This window comes from Balaenoptera physalus, assembly GCF_965194825.1.
Source record: "Balaenoptera physalus genome assembly, chromosome: 19".
Lineage (NCBI taxonomy): Eukaryota > Metazoa > Chordata > Mammalia > Artiodactyla > Balaenopteridae > Balaenoptera > Balaenoptera physalus.
The window spans coordinates 1389283-1415201 of record NC_138900.1 but is presented as its reverse complement, the minus strand read 5'-3'; the positions used below and the strand labels follow the sequence as shown (position 1 = coordinate 1415201).

The following is a 25919-nucleotide window of genomic DNA, read 5'->3' as shown; positions in this document are numbered from 1 at the left end:
GTGCATGTCTGCAGGGTTCTGCAAACCGCGATCCATGCAGACTGCCGCCACCACTAGGTCACGGAGGTGGGGATGAGGGGAGACGTTTGCCGTTGCGTCAAGGCCTGGGCCCCGCCAGTGGGCGGCGGTGGCAAGGGCTCTGGAGCTCTGCAGGACACAGCCCCCAGCCTTCCCCGCCAGGGTCCCCCAGCTCACCCGCCCGCCTAAGGCCAGAGGGCCTGGGGGCGGGGGAGTCCGGGATCCGCCTCTTACCACAGTCTCCGCTGGAGGACCACCACCAGTCATACCGTTAGTCCAGCGGGACCTCTAAGCGCCCCGTTCAGGTCTGGCGCTAACAGTCACCCCTAGCGTTCAGGCGGTAACGGTTGCCCGGTAACGGTCGCGCGGTAACGGCGCGTGCAAACAGCGGCGTGCCCGCCCCTCCCCTATTACGTGTCCACTTCCTCAAGGTTTGGAGGTGTGTGAACTACATTACCCAGCAGGCGCTGCTCTCCCCGGTGGCTGTGCTCCGCCAAGAAAACAGACATTTCCGCGCGCGTGCGGAACCCGCTGGGCGGGACTTTAGGCGTCCGCTTAGGGGCGGTCGTTTTGGGGTCTGTTGGGTCTCTCCGCCTGATCTGAGGCTCCGGAAAGCTAGTTTGAACTGGGGTGACGAGAGCGGGAAGGCGCGAGAGGAGGCAGGCGCTGCACTGCAGTGAGGCGGGTCTCACGTTCGGGCAGCAGCGCCCGGGGGTGACCCCATTCTGGGTCGGGGACAGGGATGCCTGGGGCCCGACCTGGTCCGCCGCTCCCGGCCCGGCTCCGCCCACAGACTCCGATGGCTGCGGCAGCGGCTAGAGTCCCGGCTCAGGTAAACACTCGTCCTCCGATCTCTCACCGCCCTCACCCCACCGGACACCAAAGGCCCCACTGATCGTCCCCTGCTCGAGCCCCTGGGTCCAGGTCTGTAGGGAGCTCGTGGGTGGGGGGGTCCCCATTTCTGCCAGCCAGTATGATGGGGTGTGGGAGAGGGTTACAGGCAGAGGGACCGGCACAATCAAAGACTTGGAACAGTAACCGAACTGAGAGTCTTAAACTTGAGGTTTCTCTCGAGTCTGCACGGAGCAGCTTAAGGGGATGAGTCCCACGTGAAAAGGCAGCCGGAGCAGCTGGGCCTTCATTCTGCAGCCGCTGGTGGCCACGGAGGGTTGTGAAGTGGAGAGACTCAGTCTATGTGTCAAAGTTTTCCAAGGGCTTCTCAGGGAAAAACAGACGGGGGTTGGGGTGATACGAGTGGAGACTAGGAGACCTGTGAGTAAGTAAGTACAATAGACTAATAGAGAGTTCTGGTGCGGACTGGACCATTGCTGGTGGCAAGAGGGGGGAGGATTGATCAGATTTCTTATGGGCTTTAAACATTGAACAGACAGGATTTCCTGCTGCACCAGATGTGGCTGTGAAAAAGTAGGGAAGGAAGGACGATCCTGTTTTTTGGTTTGCAGGGAGCAGGCTTCAGGGATAAGATTGGGAGTTGGATTTTGGACATGGTAACCCTGAGATGTGCCAGAGTGGAGGTGTCGTGTGGGTAGCTTGCTCACTCACTCATGGGGTTCTGCGGAGGGATCTGCGCTGGAGATATCCAAGGGATGATGGGTGGTGGCCTGGACCAGCGCAAGGACTGTGGGTCCTATTTAGGAGGGAGAATCAAAGTTTTTACTTCAGATGAGCCTGGAAGGTGGGGCTGCCTCCAGAGGGGTGGAGTCCTGTGCTCCAAAGTGGTTCTGGCTGGTGTGTGCAGGAATGGAGGGTTATAGGGTATAAAGACCCAGGTCTGGGGTGGAGACTGAGATGTTCAGTGGTGTAGATTTGCCACTCCAGGCTCAGCAGGCCCTCATTTCCACTCCTTCTGGAGAAAAAGAATACTCAGCGAGGCTAGTAGAGCATCTCCTTTGGTGCCTAAGTTCCCCCAGCTTTTAGGGCAGGAGGGATGAGCAGCTGCTCCAGTGCAAAGGCCCCTAGCAGGATTCCCTTCAGGAGAGTGTATAGCAGGCAGTTAGGTTGCCAGTAGGACTAGTATCTACTCAATTTTCTCAGGCCCAAGCCCCCAGTTTATTAAATCGTGAGTTTATGAAATAAATACTCATTTAACACTAACTGGTAAAGATACATATATACGTGTGTACATAAATATGTATGTATATACATACACACTTACATAGGCAATTAAAATAACATGGCTTTAACAAGTTAACGGATATAAACACTTAATAATTGGTTGAAATTTCAATATACTGCTAAGCATTCAATTAAATCAAACATCTTCAATATTGTATTTTCTTAGTTAAAAGGCATGTTAAAAAACTGCATTTTAAATACCTACCGGGAAATCTTGACAGAAGCATCACTTATGAGGACAGTAAGAATTGATATTTAGAACTTGTTGCATAGGAATGAGTTTGACGCAGACAATAGCCCCACTGAGTGGACATCATTGTTATCCCCATTTGACAGATCACAACACTGAGGCACAGGGAGGTCGAGTGTTTGTCCAAGGTCACACAGCTGGTAAGAGGCATCACTGAGGACTGAGGCCCAGATGGTGTAAGGCACCTTGATTGAGCCTTTGGGGCCCAACATTATTGCCTGCTTCTCACAGCCTTGCTTTTCCATAGGTTGCTGTGGCTGCAGAATCACTTGCAGACCATGAAGAGGTAAGTGAAAGGTGTCCTCGGTCTTCACCCTTTTCACCTCCCACCTGCATGGGCTCCAGGATTGTAGTGTCTTGGGACTCTACCTGCTACTCTCCCTACCCTGCCATCTGAGATCCCTGGAAGGTGGTCATCCAAGGTCAGGTCCCTGAGTGCAGACCAGGAATTATACGGCTTGGTTTCCATTTCTGGCAACCAGTGGCATGATGCTTAGAAGAAATTCCATTCACAGTGGTCAACATTAGAAGATGCTAGAGGTGAGGTTGAGCTGGGAATGCTCAGGCAACCTTAGGTCTCCATTATGTTTGGTGGAAACAGCAGGAAGCAGGCGTTAGACCTGGAATGGTGGGCTGAAGAGGTGGGCCTCTATTCGGAGGGTGGTGGGAGCCGTAGAAGGTTTGGAGCAGAGGAGGGAACTGATCTGACCCAGGCTTAACAAGCATTTTCTGCTGCAGAGTAGAAAGCAGACTGTTGGGTTACAGGGAGACCAGGGAGGAGGCTACTGCAATAGTCCAGGTGAGTGTTGGTAGCTGGACCAGAGTAGTGGCAGTGGAGGTGGGAGACATGTTGGAGCCCGTGTCTGTTTTTTTAAGTAGGTCTGAGCAGACTTTCTGATGTGGAGGGTGGGAGAGAGAAGAGGAAGAGTCGGGTGACTCTGAGATGTTTGGCCTTAGTAGCTAGAAGCAGGGTTAGTACTACCATGTCGAAGTCGACGGCAAGAGTAATTTTCAGTGGGAATATTAGGAGCTAGGTTCTGGCTGTTGAACTGAGATGCTCCAGAAACCCTTGAGTGGATTCATCCAGTGGATACCTGGACACACACATTTTGAGTTCAGGTGAAGCGTTCAGATTGGATTCACCCCCAATATGGATGGTATGTGGACCAGGATGGTACTGCGATCAGATTTGGCAGGGGGCACCTTCAGGTCCTGTGGCAGTGTGTTAGGTGACAAGGGAGGAGAGTATGGGGCCGAGGACTGGGTCTCTTGCTAGATGGGGTGGTGGGCTTCACAGAAACACATGAGGGAATGTAGTGGCCATGGGGAGGCGTTGTAGGAGTGAGGAGGATCTGGCTGGTGGCCGGGGTTTCCTTGGGGAGTGGACATGAGACAAGGCAGTGAGATGACAGCAAACCTGGTGCTATTGCTTATTCACCCAGCGATGGGCTCCCCAGACTCTTGTTCTTATCCCCACTGTGACCTGGAGGTTAGCACAAGATCACACAGGGTCCTCTGGGACAGCTGTTAGGCCTGATGTGAGAGACAGGTGGACCTAGGCTTTTTTTTTTTTTTTAATTTTTTGGCCACGCTGCGCGCATGTGGGATCTTAGTTCCCCGACCAGGGATGGAACCCGAGCCCCCTGCATTGGAAGCACAGAGTCTTAACCACTGGACCACCAGGGAAGTCCCTGGACCTGGGCTTTGAATAAGTGTCAGAGGAAGCTGAGACTGGTGAGGGGACAGCTTTGCAACACAGAAGTGGAAGAGGGCTGAGTGTACCTGAGATCTGCGCGTCGTTTCGGGTGGCTGACGATGAAGCAAGGATAAGGGCCAAGTAAGGAGGCCTTCAAAGCAGGCCTGGGGGTTGTCCCTGGCAGTTAGTGCCTTTGGAACACTGGGACAGGGTAGGATTCTGATTGCACTTGCCAAGCACCCTCAGGATGCCATGTGCACACTGGCACGTGGTGAGGCCAGGGAGATGCAAGATGTGGTGTAGGGGGTGGTGGTGGCAGTGAGGGGTTGAGGCTGTGAAGGGAGGTGTGGTGTAAAGAACAATGTACAGGGCTTCCCTGGTGGCGCAGTGGTTAAGAATCCGCCTGCCAATGCAGGGGACATGGGTTTGAGCCCTGGTCTGGGAAGATCCCACATGCCGTGGAGCAACTACTGAGCCACAACTACTGAGCCTGCGCTCTAGAGCCCGCAAGCCACAAATACTGAGCCTGTGTTCCACAACTACTGAAGCCCTCTTGCCTAGAGCCTGTGCTCCACAACAGGAGAAGCCAGTGCAATAAGAAGCCCGTGCACCGCAATGAAGAGTAGCCCCCGCTCGCCGCAACTAGAGAAAGCCCGCGTGCAGCAACAAAGACCCAACGCAGCCAAAAATAAAATAAATAAATTTATATTTAAAAAAAAGAACGATGTACATGTTGGGAGGGAGTGTCAACTGATGGCCCCAGGCCCTTGGACTGGGGCCTGAGGGGAGAACGGTGACTCAGTTTTGGTTGTGTTTGGGAAGCACAATCTAGAGGATCCCAGGTAAGCTGTCTGGCAGAAGGGTGAGGCTCTGCAGGCCAGCACCAGGGCTCAGATGACACGTGCCCCCCGCCTGTTGTTGATGAGGGCTGAACACAGTGATCGATGGGACGGCCAGCAGAGGGTGGGCATCAATGGCACCAGGGCCTGGGATCTCCTCTGAGGTGGGGAGCTTGTGAGGAGGGTGGATATTTGGGGAGATGCTTAGAGTCCTGGGAAAGGAGGCTGCACATAAACTGAACCATCCCCATCTTGGCAGGGCCAAGTGACATTTGAGGATGTGGCTGTCTACTTCTCACAGGAGGAGTGGGGGCTCCTTGATGAAGCCCAGAGACTCCTGTACCGCAGTGTGATGCTGGAGAACTTCTCACTGATGGCCTCTCTGGGTAAGTTCCTTGCACCCCACAGCTTAGGCGGAGCTCTGCTCTTCCCCTTCTCCAAGGGCAGGTCTGTCCTTCCCAAAGCTGGTCCATGGGTACTGCGTCCTTCCCTGTGTCCTGTAGTAGGTGTTGTGAGTGAAAGCCTGGGCTGGGTACACTACCCCTTCTGTCCCCAAGCTGCTGCTGCCCCAAAGTTGTGCAGGAAAGGGTTTGGGGATCGGGAGTGTTGTAGTCCGACTGATGGATCACACGCTACTGGCCTCTCCCTGGCCTGGTGATGCTGTGGAGATCCATGGCAGTCCTGTGCCCCCAGTTCTACCCTCTTCCTTTGGCTGACATGGGATCTGCCTGTGCCAGGAATTGAGGTACCAACACGGCCACTGCTTGACTGGGTTGTTCCTGCAAGATCCTTCTCCAAGCTTCCTGTTTGTAATATACAGTCTTCGTCCCTGTGGGCTGCCGTGGAGCGGGTTGCTTTGACCTGCCTGCCTTGTCCCTCCCTTAGGACTTACATGTTCCAGGACCCATGAAGTTACTCAGCTGGAGCAGTGGGGAGAGCCCTTTGTGCCTGCCTGTGGAGTCGTGATCACAGCCACGCCAAGAGGTGCTTGGAGGGAGGAAGTGGGGAAGAGGGAACTCAGGGATGGGTTCAAATCATACCAGGAGTCTCTCCATGGTGCCCTAATGTTTTGGTGTCAAACAAGGGGCCAAGGCTGATTTTCTTCTTTTCTTCCTCAGCTCTGCCCGCTTCTCAGGGCTGCTCTGGTTTCTGACCCAGGGCTGTCCCCCACCCGTCCTCCACTGCTCCCTCTGCAGTGCTCGCCAACAGTAGACCCGTTTTGTGCTCTTTTATGACATGACCAGGCAGGTGCAGCCACAAGAGGAAACACAGGACAGCCTAAGGAAAAAACCAAAGTTTATCATGCTCACAGGTCCAGAGAGACAGTCACTGCACGCCGAGAGGGGGGGTCACATGGGAGGAGCGCGAGGGAGCAGGCTCAATGGAGCAGGGGGGAAGCAGAGGGTGAGGACCTGTTGGCAAGTGTCTCTGTTGGTGGTTGGGGGGAGAATGCAAGAAAAGGCACGAGGGGATTTATTTATTTATTTATTTATTTATTTATTTATTTATTTATTTATTTAGGGCTGCGTTGGGTCTTCATTGCTGCGCGTGGGCTTTCTCTAGTTGCGGCGAGCGGGGGCTGCTCTTTGTTGCGGTGCGTGGGTTTCTCATTGCGGTGACTTCTCTTGTTGCAGAGCGCGGGCTCTAGGCACACGGGCTTCAGTAGTTGTGGCATATGGGCTCGGTAGTTGTGGCTCGCAGGCTCTAGAGCGCAGGCCCAGTAGCTGTGGCGCACGGGCTTAGCTGCTCCGTGGCATGTGGGATCTTCCCAGACCAGGGCTCGAACCTGTGTCCCCTGCTTTGGCAGGGGGATTCTTAACCACTACACCACCAGGGAAGTCCCAACACAAGGGGATTTTATTGGTGCATTTAAACGTACTAGGTCACACTCAGGGGAGGACCAGAAGGGCAACTTGTGGCAGGGACCAGCCTCCTCACACTGGTGCCACTGGCAGGGTGCTCACAACCTCTTTGTGGGGATGCCGAGGGAGCAGGAAAACAGGGAGCTTCAAAGGTTGCAATACAGTTGACCCTGTGGTGTCTCATCATCATTATCAACTCTCATTGGGATGGGTGACGCTTGCCACCTGGGTTGTGGCAATGTTAGAGGTGACAGGAATAGTTTGTTCTTGCCACCAAAGGCAATCTTTGACAAAGGTGACAACTAAGAAGGGTCCTACCAGGTATATAATGAGGGTTTGAAACCCAGGCCGCAGCTAGCACGGCAGGTAGTAGGGGAAAAGCAAGAGAACAGATTAGGCACCTCCGGGTTTAAGGGAGTCTTTTGGAAGCTTTTGGTTATGTTACGAAAGATTTTTACCACTTGTCCTAATCCTCGTAGCTTGGCCTGTAGCTGTCCTGAGCCACCTTTCCTGGCTAGTAAACAATCACAAGCCAGTCTGTTATCCATGACCATTTGGGCTCAGAGACTTGTAGGTTTGTTGAATAAGGGCCAAGGTTTCCTGCAGCCTTTGTACGTGATCTGAAAGGGCCACTGAAAGGCGCTGGTTGGCAGACGTGATCTGATCTTGTTTGACAAAGGCTGCTGTACTGGTGCCAAAGCTGGTGTCTCCTGCGGCTATCACAAGTCTGATTAAGATGGGAATAAATAGGGACTTCCCTGGTGGTCCAGTGGTTAAGACTCCACGCTTCTGCTGCTGGGGGCACAGGCCCGATCCCTGGGTGGGGAGTTAAGATCCCGCATGCCACACGACATAGCCAAAAAAATAAAAATAAAAAAATAAGATGGGAATACATAATTGCCTGTTCTGCCCAGCGTCCTTGGGTTGATGGAAAAAGGGAGGTACCTGGTGGATAAAGAACTGGAGTGGGGAGGGGACCCGGTCCGGGTCCTGGCAGTAATTGTGGGCTGGGCTGTTTAAATAACTCACGGACAACTTGGTAAATGTATGTTGGGTTCCTTCAAAGGTAAAGGTGAACTGGGGCTGTGACTAAGGGGTCATAGGCCCAGAATAAAATGTACTGGGCCAGATCCACCATGGCCAAGTAGTCACTGGTGCCCTCTTGATGTCTTCAGTTAACTGGATTGTTAGGTGTTGGACCCCTGATGGGGGGAACTTGAGCTTTAAGGTTTCGATAATCAACAGTTAAGTGCCGCTCCTATTAAGGAGAAATAGCAGGAATAATCTCCTCTTCTTTTAGTAGATCTTGAACAACCAGCCAAAGGCCAGTACCTTGTTTCAGGTGATACTATGGCATGTTTACTACCTTCACCAGCAGGGGCAACTCCACAGGTTCTCACTTTGTGAGAGGGACTTGAGCTTGTTCAGATGTCATACACATCTGTCTCTCATAGGAAAACTCAAAAGCATCAGGGGTCACCATCATGGGCAGCTGTTTGATAAAGATTGTTGACACCTGGTGCAGTTTGTTTGCCATGACTAGTTCTACCAGTATCACCCTGGAGGCAGTAGGGGGCGTCAGCAAGTCGGGAAAGAATGCTAGGTGTGGGGGTGGTTACCCACACACCTACCGCACACCAGGCGGCGGATGTGATACGTCAGAATTTGTGAGTCAGGGTGCGCGGAGCTCTCATGGCACATGTGGAGATAGTTCCATCCGTGGCCTCCCATTTGGTGTGAGATATACCAATAAGGTTAAGCAACAAAGCTCTGTATCGGGATGCGAGCCTGCAAGAACAACTCCTGGACTCTGTGACAAAGAGGGCCTCCTGATTTAGAAATGTGCTCAGGGTTCTCCTTGTCTGAATGCCCAAAATGATAGATCCATTGAACCATTCCAGTTTTTGCAGAGGAGCACATGGGCTTCCTTGACCGTTTCCCATTGGGCATCTCCAGGCCATGAAAATCCAATTCAGTTAACGGCAGGGTTTCTGAGTCCCAAGTGGTGGTAGAGGCTTCAGATTCCTCATCTGAGGCCTTTATAATCCCATCAAAAGTTTTGGTCTCTGTCACACCTACCCTGACGTTAGGGATACCCTCTGTCCTTCCTGAGGTCCTTCAGCCCCAAAATATCAGGTGAGAATTGAACTTGGAGGGCCAAAGTATCTTTAATTATGCATCTTAGCCTCTTTCCAAATGCTGGCAGCTGCCTCATTTCTGGGGCTGAATGTGCACCCATGTTAAATGCTCTCAGTAACCAATCAGCTCCCTTTCCCCACCTCTTTGAATGAAATCTTTAAGAATCATTGGTATTTCTAGTCTTGTGAAATTGCAAGTTTCACCTTATAATTCCTTGTGATCTCCTGTGTTCTTGAGCCACTGGGTCTGAGAAGACCTTGGATGCTTCCTTTCTGTGGCCCCTCTCATAGGCAGCAGCTTCCCTTTCTAAGGTGACTTCAGCTGGGTCGGGATCCATTCAGGACAGCTCTGGTGGCCAGATCTCCTTTTCCGATCGTTCCTAGACCTTGGGAGCTGAGCAGTAGTTGGCATGTTGATAGGCAGTGGCACTAAGTATAGCCCAGCAATGTTGCAAAGATGTTTTACTTTTCTTGAATAATTGGCTCACCTCCTCTGATTATTGGGAGTTGCTGGAATTAAATGTTCCTGCTAAGATCCTGGCCTGTAAGATCTTGAGCCACTGATCTCCAGGAATGGGGCCCCCAATACCCATGGGATCAGGAGACAAAGAGTGACAGCAGTGAAGAAGCGGTTGCCAGCACCATCGACCTTCACAGAGTGCCATGGTGGACTTCTCTGAAGGGGATGCAGCATCACTGGTTAGGACTGAGGAGAGGAACATGAGGGAGGTGCGAGGGGATTTCACTGGTGAGTTTAAATGGCCCTGGGTCTCAGTCAGGAGGGTAGGTAAGAGAACTTGTGGCAGGGGCCCACCTTCTCACACTGGTGCACATGGTGGCATAGTTTACAGCTTGTTTGTGGGGCTGTTGAGGCAACAGAATGGGAAGTTTTCCAGGTCACAATACAAGCTCTCACTCCATGTGTCATGAGGTGTACACATATCCTTAATAGTCCTTGAACACCAGCTACTCAGTTGCCTTCAACTTTTCTGGGCCTGGACACACCCTTCTGCACTGTGTTCTTGTGTCACCAGCAGCTGAAGCCCTGCTGAAAGCCATTTGTAGAGGAGTGTGTTGGAGACCCTGCCTTTCCTCCCTGGGCTGCACCCCATCCTATATCCTTGCTACTCATGAGTCCCCCTGATCTGTGAGGTTGTCAGGTCCTGCACTGCACAGCGAGCTCTCCCTCACCCCGCCAGTAATCCCAGGGACTCCATACTGGCTGTCAGACACGTTTGTGAGGGTGCTGCCCCGTCCCGCCAAAGTCTACATACTCTTCATCAGCATTTCTCTGCTTTCAGGTTGTTGGTGTGGAGCGGAGGCTGAGGACGTGGCACCTGAGCCGGGTGTTTATGTAGAGGGGGTGCTCAGAGTAAACCTTCACCAACACCAGAAGCTGAGCTCCAGAGAGAAACCCTCAAGAAGAGAAGAGGGTGAGGAGGGTGGGAAGGTCTCCCCAGCTAGCTCTGGTCTTCCCAAGCATCAGGTGGCTCACAGCAGAGGGGAGCCACATAGGAGCACCGAAAGTGGGGAGGGCTTTCACCCTGGAAAAAGGCATTACAGATGCAGCGAGTGTGGGAAAGCCTTTGGTCAGAAATACTTACTTGTTCAGCACCAGAGACTACACACTGGAGAAAAGCCTTATGAATGCAGCGAATGTGGCAAATTATTTAGCCATAAATCCAACCTTTTTATACACCAAATAGTTCATACTGGTGAAAGGCCTTACGGGTGTAGTGAATGTGGAAAATCTTTTAGTCGCAATGCTGACCTCATTCAACACCGGAGAGTTCACACTGGAGAAAAGCCTTTTAAATGCAGTGAATGTGGAAAAGCCTTCAGGCATAATTCCACACTTGTTCAGCATCACAGAATCCACACTGGAGTGAGGCCTTATGAGTGCAGTGAATGTGGGAAATTCTTTAGCTTTAACTCAAGCCTCATGAAACATCAGAGAGTTCACACTGGAGAAAGGCCTTATAAGTGCAGTGAGTGTGGGAAATTCTATAGCCACAAGTCAAGCCTTATTAATCACTGGCGAGTTCACACTGGAGAAAGGCCTTACGAGTGCAGTGAATGTGGGAAATTCTTTAGCCAAAGCTCTAGCCTCATGCAACACCGAAAAGTTCACACTGGAGAAAAGCCTTTTAAGTGCAATGAATGTGGAAGATTCTTTAGTGAGAATTCTAGCCTCGTTAAACACCAGAGGGTTCACACTGGAGCAAGGCCTTATGAGTGCAGGGAATGTGGGAAATTGTTCCGCCACAGCTCCAGCCTTGTTAAGCATCGGAGGATTCACACTGGAGAAATGCCCTATGAGTGCAGCAGTTGTAGGAAATCGTTTAGCCAGCGTTTCAACCTCATTCAACACCATAAAGTTCACAGTGGAGAAAAGTCTTGAATGCAGCTAATGTGGAAAAGTCTTTAACCAAAGGTCTACTCTGATTCAGCAACAGAAACTTCACAGCTCAAACAGGCCTTATGAATATGGGGACATGAAGAAAGGTTGCAGCCAAAGTCTTAACCCTGTTTGGCACCAGAAAGTTCAGATCAGAGAAAGGCCTTAAGAGTGCAGGGCATGTGCTGTCTCCTGGTCAACCTAACTTAAACATAGAAGCTCTGAGAGCAGCCTTTATGAGTGAGCCAACAATTGAATATCATTCATCCAAACATGCACACTGGAGCAGGATGAGAATTGCTGACATCCTGCCCCTCTTGAGAGGCTAGTCCTCTGCCTGGCAGCTCTAGTGAGAGGGAGCCCTGTGTTCTTGGCTGCCTCAGTCTGGAGTTTTCATCTCTGAGTTCGAAGCAGGGAGAGAGGGTGTGGCCTTGGTTCAGATGTGACTGGCTCTTGCTGTTCATCCTGAGTATTAGATTTCCTTAAATGTTTCTTCATTTGCTGTGTAGCCTTAGGATCATTTCTAGAGGCTTTAGATGGTGTTTTTATAATTTTTCACCAGTTTCATTGGGAAGCAGGGCTTGCAGAGCTCCTCACACTGTCATGCTGGAAGTTGATCCAAATATTTAACTTTTTAAGAACTTGCCACCTTGTGTTCTGAATGGTTATGCCATCTCACATTTCCTGGAGTGTATTCGTTTTCCAGTTTCTTCACATCCTTCCTGACCTTTGTATGTAAGACACTGGCCATTCATTTTAGCCATTCTAGTAGGTATGTAGTAGTATTTCACTGTGGTTTTAATTTGCATTTCCCTAATGACTCCCTGTGTATTTGCCATCCATATATCTTTAGTGAATTATCTGTTCAAAGTTTTTTGCCTGCTATTAAGGAATTGTCTTGCAATTTCTTAATATATTCTGGGTGCAAGTTACTCATTTGATATATGCTTTACCAATATTTCCTCACAGTCTGTGGCTTTGGTTTTCATTTCTTAACGTTATCTTTCCTAGAGTAGAATTTCTTAATTTTCATGAAATCCAATTTACCCATTTGTTTTTTATTGATTGTACTTTTGGTATTGTACTCTTTCTCTTATCTTTGCCTGTAAAAAGAGCCTTATCTGAGTATACTATTGGAGTCTTAAGACCCTTTTAAATATCCAGTCTTGGGACTTTCCTGGCAGCACAGTGGTTAAGAATCCACCCGCCGATGCAGGGGACACAGATTTGAGCCCTGGTCCGGGTAGATCCCACATGCCGCGGAGCAACTAAGCCCGTGCGCCACAACTATTGAGCCTGCGATCTAGAGCCCATGCTCTAGAGCCCGCAAGCCACAATTACTGAAGCCTGCATGCCTAGAGCCCGTACTCCACAACAAGAGAAGCCACCGCAATACACAATGAAGAGTAGCCCCTGCTCGCCACAACTAGAGAAAGCCCATGCACAGCAACAAAGACCCAACGCAGCCAAAAATAAATACATTTTAAAAATAAATAAATATCCAATCTTGTGAAATCTCTGTAAAATTAAATACACATAAAAAACTCAATGTATGTAGAAATGTTTACATATGAACACATTCCCTATCTCTTCTGAGACAGCCTAGAAAGAAGTGGCATTCCAGCAGCTGTGAGCATATTTATTGTCCAGTTATTGGCTTATGAATACGATATTTCAATAAAAAGAATCAGAACTCCTTAGATAAGAGGCTATTTCCAGGTTGGAGCTGGAAAAGTATAACACGAGCATAGGAAATATTCTTGCATTAGAAAGTAAAGTACTTGAAGGGAATTTCCTGGTGATCCAATGGTGAGGACTCAGTGCTCTCACTGCTGTGGCCCAGGTTCAGTCTCTGGTCAGGGAACTAAGATCCCACAAGCTGCGTAGCACGGCCAAAAAAAAAAAAAAAAAAACTTGAAGCATAATGTTGATGTATTAGCTTTCTATTGCTGTCCTAACAAATTACCACAAACTTATGGCTTAAACAACACAAATTTATATTATAGTTCTATATGTCATATGCCCACTCAGACCTGGGATGGGCTCACTGTGCTAAACTCAAGTTGTTGGCAGGGTTGTGGTTTTTTTCATGGAGTGGAGGAAATTCTGTTTCCTGCTCATTTGAGTCGTTGGGCAATTTCAGTTCCTTGTGGTTGTAGGGCTGATATTCCTGTTTTCTTGGTGGCTGTCAGCTACCAGGTCATCCCTGGAACATGTAAAAACTCTTAAAGAATATTTAAAGATGAAACAGTACCAATTACACAGAAATTCTTCTAAAACAAGATTCAAACATTTCCCAACTAGTTAAGTGAATGATGCTATTAAAACACTATGGACCGGGCTTCCCTGGTGGCGCAGTGGTTGAGAATCTGCCTGCCAATGCAGGGGACACGGGTTCGAGCCTTGGTCTGGGAAGATCCCACATGCCACAGAGCAACTAGGCCCGTGAGCCACAATTACTGAGCCTGTGCGTCTGGAGCCTGTGCTCCCCAACAAGAGAGGCCGCGACAGTGAAAGGCCCGCGCACTGCGATGAAGAGTGGTCCCCACTTGCCGCAACTAGAGAAAGCCCTCGCACAGAAACGAAGACCTAACACAGCCATAAATAAAATAAATAAAAAACAAAACAAAACAAAACAAAACACTATGGACCAACACCCATATGATCATAGATACAACAGAAACCTTAACAAAATTTTAGCACTGAATCCAGCCATATACATATGAAAACACATAAATCATAACCTAGTGCTGTTTATCAGGAATGCAAAGATGATTTAACAACTGCATCTATAATGTAATCTATATTAATAGACTAAAATAAAAACAATCATCTCAAAGATGTAGTGGAAGAATTTCACAGAATTCAAAACCAGTGAATGATACAAATTCTCAGCAAATTAGGATTAGATGGGAACTTCCTCAACGTGATGTAGGGTATCTATGAAAAAACAACAGCTAATATATTTGATGGTGAAAGCCTAATGCTTTTGCCCTGATATTGGGAATAATGCAAGTATGTCTATGCTCATCACTTAACATTGTACTAGTGGTCTGTGTTAGTAACATAAAAAAAAAAACAAACTTCTGAAGATTGTAAAGGTAGAACCAAAACTGTCTATTCATGTAAGACATGATTATGTTGAAAATTACAACTCATTCACCAAAAAGCTACTAGGTCTAATGATTGAGAATGATTGAGTTTAGCAAGGTCCCAGGATAAAAAGGCCAATATACAAAAATTACTTGTGTTTCCATATACTAGCAATGAATGTTTGGAAATTGAAAAGAAGAAATCCGTTACAATACCATCAAAATATGAAGTATTTAGAAATAAATTGAATAAAATATGTTCAAAAACAATAAGAAATTATCAAACACTGCTGGCAAATTCTATAACACATTTAAAGGGTAAATAATACTAAAATAACATGTCCTTTCAGAAAATAAGAGAAGGATCAAATGCTTTCCAACTTATTTTAAGAGACCAACCTAACTGATATAAAAACATAATGAGTACAAAAAAATAGTAATTACAGAACTATAGTCCTAATTAATACAGGTGAAAAAAATCCTTAATAAAATATAGAGCAAATTAAATCTAGAAAAAAGTAAAACTAATAAAATATGTATCATTAGATCTTGTCAGAGGAAAATACAGCTGACCGAATACTAGGAAAACAATCACCCCCACAGTGTGTTCTGTAGCCAGAGAGAGCTTGTTACGACCTGAATCAGGGCACCTCCATCAGCTCTAAACCGTCTATGGCTCCCACCACCCTCAGAAGGCCCAGCTCCTCATTTGCCATTTCATGGCTGATTCCTGCCCACCTGCTCTCTGGTCCCAAAAGAAATAGAGTAGACTTGTGGTTTCTAGAACATTCTCAGGTCAGTGCCACAACGAAGCATATGCACATGCTAGTTCTTGTGCCTGGCAACGCTTACCTCATCCTACTGGGTTCCAGAAATTGGAAGTGCGCCACACAATCCCCGTTTCGATTAAGGATCATAGGCCAAGAATAACTCACCTCTGAGTACCCCAAACTCCAGGGCAGAGAGAGCGGAGGGCGAAAAAGTCCTAGGACAACAGCATCCTCTATATGGGGGCGCTGGGGCTAATAGGACGAGGGTCCCAATGGCTGGCGGCCCGAAGCCCACCCACTCACCTGTGTCCGACCCGGCTACCTGTCGCCAGTCCACCCTGTGAACTGGGCAGGGACCCAGGCGGGTCCTTCAAGCTTAGTGGACTCTCCAGTCGTCCGGCCCTGGTCAGGGAGTGACCTTGGCTGACCCCGCACTCCAATCCTCAGTTTCCCACGTGTAAAAGGCACACAAGGCCAAGGACGCCGACTCCAGGGACCTGGAGGAAAGAGGATTGGTGCGGAGCCGGAAAAGCACGCCGCCAGGCGGGGGTCACGGCTCGTACAAAGGCGCAGAGGTAGGTCCTAAGTCTCTTCTCCCCTCCTTCCTTACTTGATCCCTAAGAGCCGCCTGGGAAGCAGGATTGGGTCTCCACCGACGAGGCACGCTGACCCCACAAGAGCTTCTGTGACATCATCGGAAGTCCCCCCTCCACCTCCCAAGGAGGCAACGCTTCTTTCCTGGGTAGTCATTGGATGAGCGCCCTTCGTGCACGCACAAGCACAGCCTTCCGGGTAATGTAGTTTCTGTCCTACCTCCCGCCAGGTAAGGATAGGCCCTTCCCATTCTCCATGGCAAAGGCCAAACAGCCCTTCGAGGGACCCTGAGAAATAATGCTTTGCGGTTCCAAAGACAGGGACCACGCCAGGGTTTTGTGGCCACGTTGGGCGAAGCCCCATCCTGAAAGGTATCTAACTGGAGATCTCTGCCTGTGCAGCCTTAGGCAAACCTCAACCTGTCAGAACCTCAGGAAAAATATATAATTAAAAAACAAAACGAGGGACTTCCCTGGTGGCACAGTGGCTAAGAATCCACCTGCAGGGGACAGGGATTCAGTCCCTGGTCTGGGAAGATCCCACATGCCTCGGAGCAACTAACCAGATGCGCCACAACTACTGAGCCTGCGCTCTAGAGCCCGCTCTAATTCAGTTGTTCCCAAACCAGCAGTAGCATCAGTATCATCAGGGAATTTGCTAATATTGCCAGTACAAGGGTCCCACCCCACCATCAGTCCATAGGTAGCCTGAAACTGCAGTTCCCAAGAGGGCACTAAATCCTGAGCAAGTGTGAGAACTGAAACCACTAATACCCAAGGGGATATCCCACTGGAGGAGCAAAAATTAGAAGACATAATTTCATGATCACTTCTGCCCATATTCCATTGCCCCAAGCTCATTTACATGGCCCATACAAGGGAAGCAGGGCGTCCATAAAGAGAAAATTCGATAGGAGAGCATCTACCCAGTTTCTAACACAATCCATCAGTTTAGTCACCAGATAATCCATTTTATTATTATTCTTACACATTCAGCACTATTTATTACTTTGGGGGTGATAACCCCAAACCCCATTCCTCCATGTTAATGTTAGTATTTCTGTTAATAATCTAAACTAAGACCAGAAGGCTATAAACAAAGTAAGTTGCCACTCACTCCCAATATAATTATGGTTCTGGAATACAGTGGAAGGAACTATTCGAGGACCTGATGAAGAAAAAAACATGCCAATCTAGATTTCCATACACAGCAAAGCTGTCTTTCAAGAAAGAGTATGACTATTTTGAGCCCCAAATGGGAAATTTAATGGAAGATTAGCAATCATAAAATGAAATCCTAAAGTTTATATTTAAGAATTTGGAAACTGATCCCAGATGAAAGATCTGCAATAGAGGATCCAAGAGGGGAATGCATATGTGGATGGATACAACTGCTCAGGATTTGTATTAAACAGTAATAACACTTCCTTTTGGAGTTACAATAATGGAATTAACACGAAGTCTCAACACATATACTGAGATAGGACGTATCGGTTAATGTTCCAAGTCCCTTATATAGCCTGGGAAGAGGAAAAAGTATGTATAACTCTGTACTCTTTAAATAAGTGCTTGTAAATCTCAGCTTAGACAATAACAAACAGAATTAGAGTATATGCTTTCCAAACTAGAATAAAGAAAATCTGTAAGTAATAGAAAGTTTTTTTTGGTGTGGAGGGGGGCAGGCATAGAAAGAACAAGTGACACAAAGAAATCCGAAAAATAAGAGGACATATTTAAACCCAAATTACGTATATCAACTACTACATTAAATAAACATGGAATAAATTAAATTAGCAGTAAGTACTTTTTGATGGCTCAAAATTCCCTTCACAAGGGATTTTCAAGGGGAGGTTTAAATGTCCATTCAAAGCACAACTAATATTCCATGGCATCCTAAGCCACACCATCTCCACCAGTGAAAAAAAAACAAGGGGCAGGGAAAACTCTTGGCTTTGCCTGGCGGGGAACCAAGACCTTATGCAGAATGTCACTAGAGCCCATTATCAAGCTTCTTAAGAACTAAAATCTGCTGAGATGCCATCAGGAACTGCAGTATATTTGTACTAGAAATCCCATCAGCACATCTTCTGGTGAGGAAGGAATAGGATAAGCCAAAGGAGTAACATATGAGTTACAATAGCTGACTTTTAAGCATATACACATACCCAGCACTGTGACAGGCACTTTACAACACTATCCTTTAACCTGCACAACCTGGTAAAGTGGGATGGCCAACACACTTGTTTCGTAAATAATGAAAATGAGGGTTCAAATGGTTATTCGATCTCCCAGTATACAGGGGAGGAAACCAAGAACCCAAAAGGTCCCTGAGTTGCCCTGAGTAATGGCCACCAGTAAGTAGCACAGTTGAGAATAGTGCCTGAAGTGATTCAAGTCTCATCACTGCTCTACGCACCCTCCTGCCTAAAGTCATCTAATCTGGGCAGGGCCAGGGCTCCTCCTTGGTCAGAGAAATAAAGTCACGGAAAATTCAACTGCCCATACTACCATCATGGGGACAAGGAATCATCCTGCCTTTTCTGTGTCCCAGAAAGGGACCTTCAGCTTCACTTGCTCACTCAACACACTTATTAGGTGCTGCTCAAGAAAATGGAACACAAGGCCAAGCCATGACTCACGTTTCCCATGAATGCAGAGGGCTCTCTCTTGAGGACTGAGGGGGAAAAGTCATTCCCTGGGGCTCACCCCAGCATCCAAATGATGCACATGTAATGTCAGCTCTGCCTCTTAACGTGTCCCAGGTCATCCTCATCCCATCATCTCCAATGCCACCATCCTGGGCCAGTCCACTGTCAACATACTCCTGGACTACAGTGGCCTCTTTCCTCTCTCCCACATCAGTTTTTGATTCTCCTCATTCCCCACAGAGCAGCCAAAGGGAGATTTAGAGACAAATAACATCATTCAACTGTCCTGCTGAATCCCTTCCTGAGCCTCCCAGAGCAGTTGCAATAAAATCCACATTTCTCATGATGTGTGTTGGGCCCTGCACCCTCGATCTCACTGCCCACTTGTCTCCCTTGGACACACTGGTCTTCAGCTATTTCCCCCAACAATTCCGGCTCTTGCCTGCCTCAGAATCTTGGTACATGTTGTTCCCTTTGCAAGGAGTGCTCTTCTCCATCTTCAAACATGGCTGGGGCTCTTCCATCCCTCATGGGTCTGCACGATATCATCCTTGTATACCATCTGTTCCTCTTCCCATGCTTTACAGTTTAACATACATCGTTCCACTTTTACAGACACGAAAAGAGGCTTGTGAGGAAGCAACATGACCAAGGTCATCCAGCTGGTGATGGGCACAGCTCAGGAGCATTGGAATCCCAATTGTCCCCAGAGTCCAAGCTTGTAGCCAGCCACTAGACCACTCTTCCTGATCACATCTGTCCTCCATGCCTAAGTCTTAAATTTATTTATTTTATTTATTTATTTTTGGCTGTGTTGAGTCTTCATTGCTGCACGTAGGCTTTCCCTAGTTGTGGCAAGCAGGGGCTACTCTTCATTGCGGTACACCGGCTTCTCATTGCGGTGGCTTCTCTTGTTGCAGAGCACAGGCTGTAGGTGCGGGCTTCAGTAGTTGTGGCATGCGGGCTCAGTAATTGTGGCTCATGGGCTCTAGAGTGCAGGCTCAGTAGCTGTGGCACATGGGCTTAGTTGCTCCACGGCATGTGGGATCTTCCTGGACCAGGGCTCAAACCCATGTCCCCTGCATTGGCAGGCGGATTCTTAACCACTGAGCCACCAGGGGAGCCCCTCCATACCTAAGTTTTGACCTTGTTCTTCATTATGCTGGATGGGGATCATAAGCATGTTACTGTCATGGCAACAGAGTTGATATACCTCACCTGTGTGTTATCATGTGTATTTCCCATTCTAAACAGCAAGACCCGTGTCTCAATCACCGATGTGTCTCCATGACCCAGGACCCAGGACACTGTGTGAGGTAATGGGGATAAAGGATGGGGTTCTCATGACTCCTGCCCATCATACTAGCAAGAACACAGCAGGCCCCTCTGTACACAGAAAATTAGATGGGGAGACACAGGCCATTAGGGAAGGGGGTCCTTCATCCACTGGAATGCATACCACTCCTGCTCTGGGACAAATAGTCCCAGGTCTCTGTATGGGCCATGTCATAGCAAAGAGCTTTCAGGTGTGGAAAGAAAGTCCCTCTGCTGAGAACCAAGTCATGTTTTGGGAGAGACTGGCCTACATTTCTGCAGTGCAAGGGCTCAGCTCTAGCTAAAGGTAACACCACAGTCAAGCAAGAACTGAGCATGTGAGGGAGACCAGGGCTTCTCTTGGGTATGAACTCTCATATGCCAAGGAACATTTTTCCTCTGGCCAAACTATTTGCCACAATAGTTACTTTAGAAAAATCTGTCCCCAGTATGAGATCTCTGATGTTGTCTGAGTTCTGCCTTCTGGTAAAAGGCCTTTCCACATCTATTACACTCGTAGGATTTCACCCCACTATGAATCTTTTGATGGGTGGTGAGGGTTGAGCTGTAGCTGTAGATCTTTCCACACTCACTGCACTCATAAGGCTTCTCCCTAGAGTGACACCTCATGTGTCGAGTTACAGAAGAGCTGTCACTAAACGCTTTCCCACATTCTTTGCACTCAAAGGGTTTCTCTCCAGCGTGGGTTCTCTTATGCCAAATGAAATCAGACTGGTGGGCGAAGGCCCTTCCGCATTCACCACACACATAGGGCTTCTCTCCACTGTGAATCCGCTGGTGCTCTGTGAGGTGTGACCTGCGGCTGAAGGCTTTCCCACACTCGACGCACCCATAGCGTTTCTCCCCAATGTGAATGCTGTAGTGTCCAGTGAGCTAAAAATGTGGGCTTCCCACATTTTTTGCATTTATAGGGTTGTACTCTAGTGTGAATTCACTGATGTTGAACAAGGAAGTGATTCTTGACAAACCCTTTCCCACATGCTTTGCATCTGTAGGCATTCTTCCCTCCATGAAACAACGGGTCTTCCCTTGATCCACGTGACTCACACTCATGAGAAGCATTTGCTGTAGACACTCTATCCTGTAAATCTTTTGAACACAGACTGTCACGTATTTCCAAATCACCACAGTCAGGGTTCACCTTTCCAGGGAGGGTTTTCTTGTGAAGGACTGTTCCTGTCCTCACATGCCCTCCCTGCTTTTCTGATACTTCTTCTGGTTTCCTGGCTTGCCCCAAAGTAGAAACACTGAAGCCTTCCTGAGTCAGTGACGTTTGGACTAAGCATCCATCAAACAAGGCTGGCTGAGAAGCAGTAGTCTCTGTGGTCTTGGTTTTTGCTTTGTCACCTGAAGGGATTCCAATACACAAAAGACACATATTAGCAATACCAACACAGAAGAAATAAAAATCACCAAGCCAGTAGGAAAAGGAAGATGGAGATGTGCCCCTGATACCTGACACCAGCTGGGTTTTCACATTTCTGAAACTCAGGGTTTTGTTTTGTTTTGTTTTGTTTTTTGCTAGTCCTTGGATTCGTGACACCTTTAAAGGGACAGCCTCAAGGAGAATTTGGGGCAGGGGCCAGAGAAGGTAGAGTGGAGTCCCCTCCTCACTGTCCAAGGAGAGGGTAATGATGATACTGTGTGTGCTGTATTTGTTCTGAGAAAGGACGTCACGTGGTGCTACAAGAACACTGAAAAGGGGGCATCTAACCCAGCCCAGATGAGAAAAAGATATCAGGGGAGGATTCCCAGAAGAGGTGTCTTGAGGTCTGAGTCCTAAATAACTAGGAGTAGTTACCAGATACAGACACAGAAAGTAAGAAGGCATCACAGCCAAAGGAGACAGAGTGTACAAAGGTGCAGAGTCTAGAGAGAATACTGGATGTCCAGGAAACTGCAGGGCATGTGAGGATGGTGGAGGTATAGACAGAGATACAGCAGAGGTGGCATAGCAGATTAGTGGGAAAAGAAGGGACTATACAAAATATGCAGCTAAAAAACTGATTTCCCAGATGAGGAAAAAAGTTCTTGCATTTCCACTTCACACCACACAGAAAGTTAATTCCAGATTCATTACAACTTAAATGGCAAAAGCCAAATTTCAAAATATTTTCGTAAGCAATAGAAAAATAGAATATCTTTTTTACTTTGGTGTAGGAAAAGATTTCCTAGCAAGACATGAAAAGCAGAAATCATAAAACAAAAGATAAATTGACATGACTAAACAAAATATGAATTTCTTTTCACCAAAAGATACTTTAAAGAAAATAAAAATGCAAGCTTAATGCTAGTAGAAAACAACTGCAGCACATATGATGGGTAAAAGATTAGTGTCAGGAATATGTAAAAAATCTGATAAATCTAAAAGAGGAGAGCAACCATCTTAATAGAAAGTTGTGGCAAAAAAATTCATAAACTGACATTAGTAAAAGACAACACACATGTGGCCACTAAACAAATAAAGAGTTGCTCAACTTTCTTAGTAATGAAGGGCTGCAAAACAAACTACGCTGAGATACTCTTACATCCACTTGACTGGCAACAATTAAGGAGCCTGGCAATATCAGATACTGGAGAGGATATGGGCCAATGAAATCGCTCAGACATTGGAAGTGAAAATTATATCCACTTTCAGAAAACAACTGGATAGGACTTCCCTGGTGGCCCAGTGGTTAAGACCCCACGCTTCCAATGCAAGGGGCATGGGTTCAATCCCTGGTCTGGGAACTAAGATCCCACATGCTGTGCAGTGCGACCAAAAAACAAAAAAAGAAAAAGAAAACAACTGGGTATCATCTTAATGTTCCAGGCACCTAGTTATCCAAAATTCCACTCCTAGGAACAATATCAGGAGAAATTCCTGGGTGTACCTGGTGGCGCAGCAGTTAAGAATCCACCTGCCAATGCAGGGGACACGGGTTCGAGCCCTGGTCCGGGAAGATCCCACATGCTGCGGAGCAACTAAGCCCGTGTGCCACAACTACTGAGCCCACGTGCTACAACTACTGAAGCCCGCGCGCCTAGAGCCTGTGCTCCGCAACGAGAAGCCACCGCAATGAGAAGCCTGTGCACCACAACAAAGAGAAGCCTCCACTCACCGCAACTAGAGAAAGCCCGCATGCAGCAACGAAGACCCAATGCAGTCAAAAATAAAATAAATAAATTTATTTAAAAAAAAGAGAGAAACTCCTGCACATGTGCACAAGGACACATGTGGAAGAATTTTCACAGCAGCATTGTTTGTAAGAGTGAAAAACTGGGAAAAAGTAAATGTCCAAGAGAATGAATATTCTGTGGTATATTCATGCAACAGCATATTTTACAGCTGAAGAACATGAGTGAACTACAACTATATGTATGATAAATATTAGTAACATAACACTGAATAAAAAAGCCAGCTCAGATGGCTAGAGAATACTCCTTTTATAAAGTTTGAGGAAAAAAAAAAACACTACACAATACATTGCCTAGGTATACGCACATATATACACACAGGTATGATAAAACAATTTTAAAAACTAATGGATTGGCAAATTCAGGAGGTGGACTTTGGGAGCAGGATATATTAATTTTTCCCCTTTTCCTTTTTTAGTGAGTGTATACGTGTATGCTTCTGGGTGAGATTTTGTCTGTATAGCTTTGCTTTCACCATTAGTCCTAGGGTTAGGTCCGTCCGTTTTTTTGCTGTTTGTTTACTTAAAAAATTTTTTTCCTAATAAATGTTTTCTTAATAATTTTTTCCTTATTTTCTATTTTTAAAAAAATGTAAAAAAAATTTTTAATGAGTTTTTTCATATTTTTTATTTTAAAAAATTAAAAAATTTTTTTCTTAATAAATTTTCTTAATTTTTTTCTTATTTTTATTATAAAAAATTTATAAATCTATTTTTAAAAATTAAAAAAATTTTTTTCTTAATAAATTTATTCTTAATAATTTTTTTTCTTATTTTTTACTATAATAGCTTTATTTTATTTTATTTGATCCTCTTTCTTTCTATTTTTTCTCCCTTTTATTCTGAGCCGTGTGGATGAAAGGCTCTTGGTGCTCCAGCCAGGCATCAGGGCTGTGCCTCTGAGGTGGGAGAGCCAACTTCAGGACACTGGTCCACAAGAGACCTCCCAGCTCCACGTAATACCAAATGGCGAAAATCTCTCAGAGATCTCCATCTCAACATCAAGACCCAGCTTCACTCAACGACCAGCAAGCTACAGTGCTGGACACCCTATGCCAAACAACTAGCAAGACAGGAACACAGCCCCTTCCATTAGCAGAGAGGCTGCCTAAAATCATAATAAGGCCACAGACACCCCAAAATACACCACCAGACGTGGACGTGCCCTCCAGAAAGACAAGATCCAACCTCATCCACCAGAACACAGGCACTAGGCCCCTCCACCAGGAAGCCTACACAACCCACTGAACCAACCTTAGCCACTGGGGACAGATACCAAAAACAACGGGAACTAGGAACCTGCAGCCTGTGAAAAGGAGACCCCAAACACAGTAAGATAAGCAAAATGAGAAGACAAAAAAACGCACAGCAGGTGAAGGAGCAGGGTCAAAACACACCAGACCTAACAAATGAGGAGGAAATAGGCAGTCTACCTGAAAAAGAATTCAGAATAATGACAGTAAAGATGATCCAAAATCTTGGAAATAGAATAGACAAAATGCAAGAAACATTTAACAAGGACGTAGAAGAACTAAAGAGGAACCAAGCAACGATGAAAAACACAATAAATGAAATTAAAAATACTCTAGACGGGATCAATAGCAGAATAACTGAGGCAGAAGAACGGATAAGTGACCTGGAAGATAAAAGAGTGGAAATAAATACTGCAGAGCAGAATAAAGAAAAAAGAATGAAAAGAACTGAGGACAGTCTCAGAGACCTCTGGGACAACAGTAAACGCACCAACATTCGAATTATAGGGGTCCCAGAAGAAGAAGAGAAAAAGAAAGGGACCGAGAAAATATTTGAAGAGATTATATTGAAAACTTCCCTAATATGGGAAAGAAAATGGTTAATCAAGTCCCGGAAGCATAGAGAGTCCCATACAGTATAAATCCAAGGAGAAACACGCCAAGGCACATATTAATCAAACTGCCAAAAATTAAATATAAAGAAAACATATTAAAAGCAGCAAGGGAAAAACAACAAATAACACACAAGGGAATCCCCATAAGGTTAACAGCTGATCTTTCAGCAGAAACTCTGCAAGCCAGAAGGGAGTGGCAGGATATACTTAAAGTGATGAAGGAGAAAAACCTACAGCCAATGTTACTCTACCCAGCAAGGATCTCATTCAGATTTGATGGAGAAATTAAAACCTTTACAGACAAGCAAAAGCTGAGAGAGTTCAGCACCACCAAACCAGCTCTACAACAAATGCTAAAGGAACTTCTCTAGGCAAGAAACACAAGAGAAGGAAAACACCTACAATAACAAACCCAAAATATTTAAGAAAATGGGAATAGGAACATACATATTGATAATTACCTTAAATGTAAATGGATTAAATGCTCCCACCAAAAGACACAGACTGGCTGAATGGATACAAAAACAAGACCCGTATATATGCTGTCTACAAGAGACCCACTTCAGACCTAGAGACACATACAGACTGAAAGTGAGGGGATGGAAAAAGATATTCCATTCAAATGGAAATCAAAAGAAAGCTGGAGTAGCAATTCTCATCTCAGACAAAACAGACTTTAACATAAAGACTATTACAAGAGACAAAGAAGGACATTATATAACGATCAAGGGATCGATCCAAGAGGAAGGTATAACAATTGTAAATATTTATGCACCCAACATAGGAGCACCTCGATAGATAAGGCAAATACTAACAGCCATAAAAGGGGAAATCGACAGTAACACAATCATAGTAGGGGACTTTAACACCCCACTTTCACCAATGGACAGATCATCCAAAATGAAAATAAACAAGGAAACACAAGCTTTAAATGATACATTAAACAAGATGGACTTAATTGATATTTATAGGACATTCCACCCAAAAACAACAGAATACACATTTTTCTCAACTGCTCATGGAACATTCTCCAGGATAGATCATACCTTGGGTCACAAATCAAGCCTTGGTAAATTTAAGAAAACTGATATCGTATCAAGT

The 25919-nt window shown here is 46.6% G+C and overlaps 2 protein-coding genes across 8 annotated transcripts in view; one reads left to right on the top strand and one right to left on the bottom strand.

Annotated features, from left to right (window-relative positions):
- The first annotated feature begins 538 nt into the window (after window positions 1–538).
- On the top strand, window positions 539–24071 carry LOC309648208 (zinc finger protein 419-like). Of its 4 annotated transcripts, none has more exons than XM_082436618.1 (6): window positions 539–850; window positions 2652–2690; window positions 5199–5325; window positions 5825–5923; window positions 10241–10372; window positions 22618–24071. In XM_082436618.1, exons 1-6 carry the CDS (start codon window positions 761–763, stop codon window positions 22665–22667), a joined length of 537 nt encoding a protein of 178 aa, XP_082292744.1. In that variant the 5' UTR covers window positions 539–760; the 3' UTR covers window positions 22668–24071. The 4 variants fall into 4 exon arrangements, with proteins under 4 accessions (XP_082292744.1, XP_082292742.1, XP_082292741.1 ...); XM_082436616.1 differs by lacking the exon at window positions 22618–24071 and adding an exon at window positions 3143–3203 and having other exon boundaries at window positions 10241–12546; XM_082436615.1 differs by lacking the exon at window positions 22618–24071 and having other exon boundaries at window positions 10241–12546.
- The window catches only part of LOC309648147 (zinc finger protein 550-like), a 142108-nt gene continuing 132931 nt past the window's right edge, over window positions 16743–25919 (bottom strand). For all 4 annotated transcript variants that reach the window (XR_014256495.1, XR_014256496.1, XR_014256497.1 and 1 more), the window contains one exon: window positions 16743–21122. The gene's annotated coding sequence lies outside the window, so the exon portion shown is untranslated. The remainder of the gene's footprint in view (window positions 21123–25919) is intronic.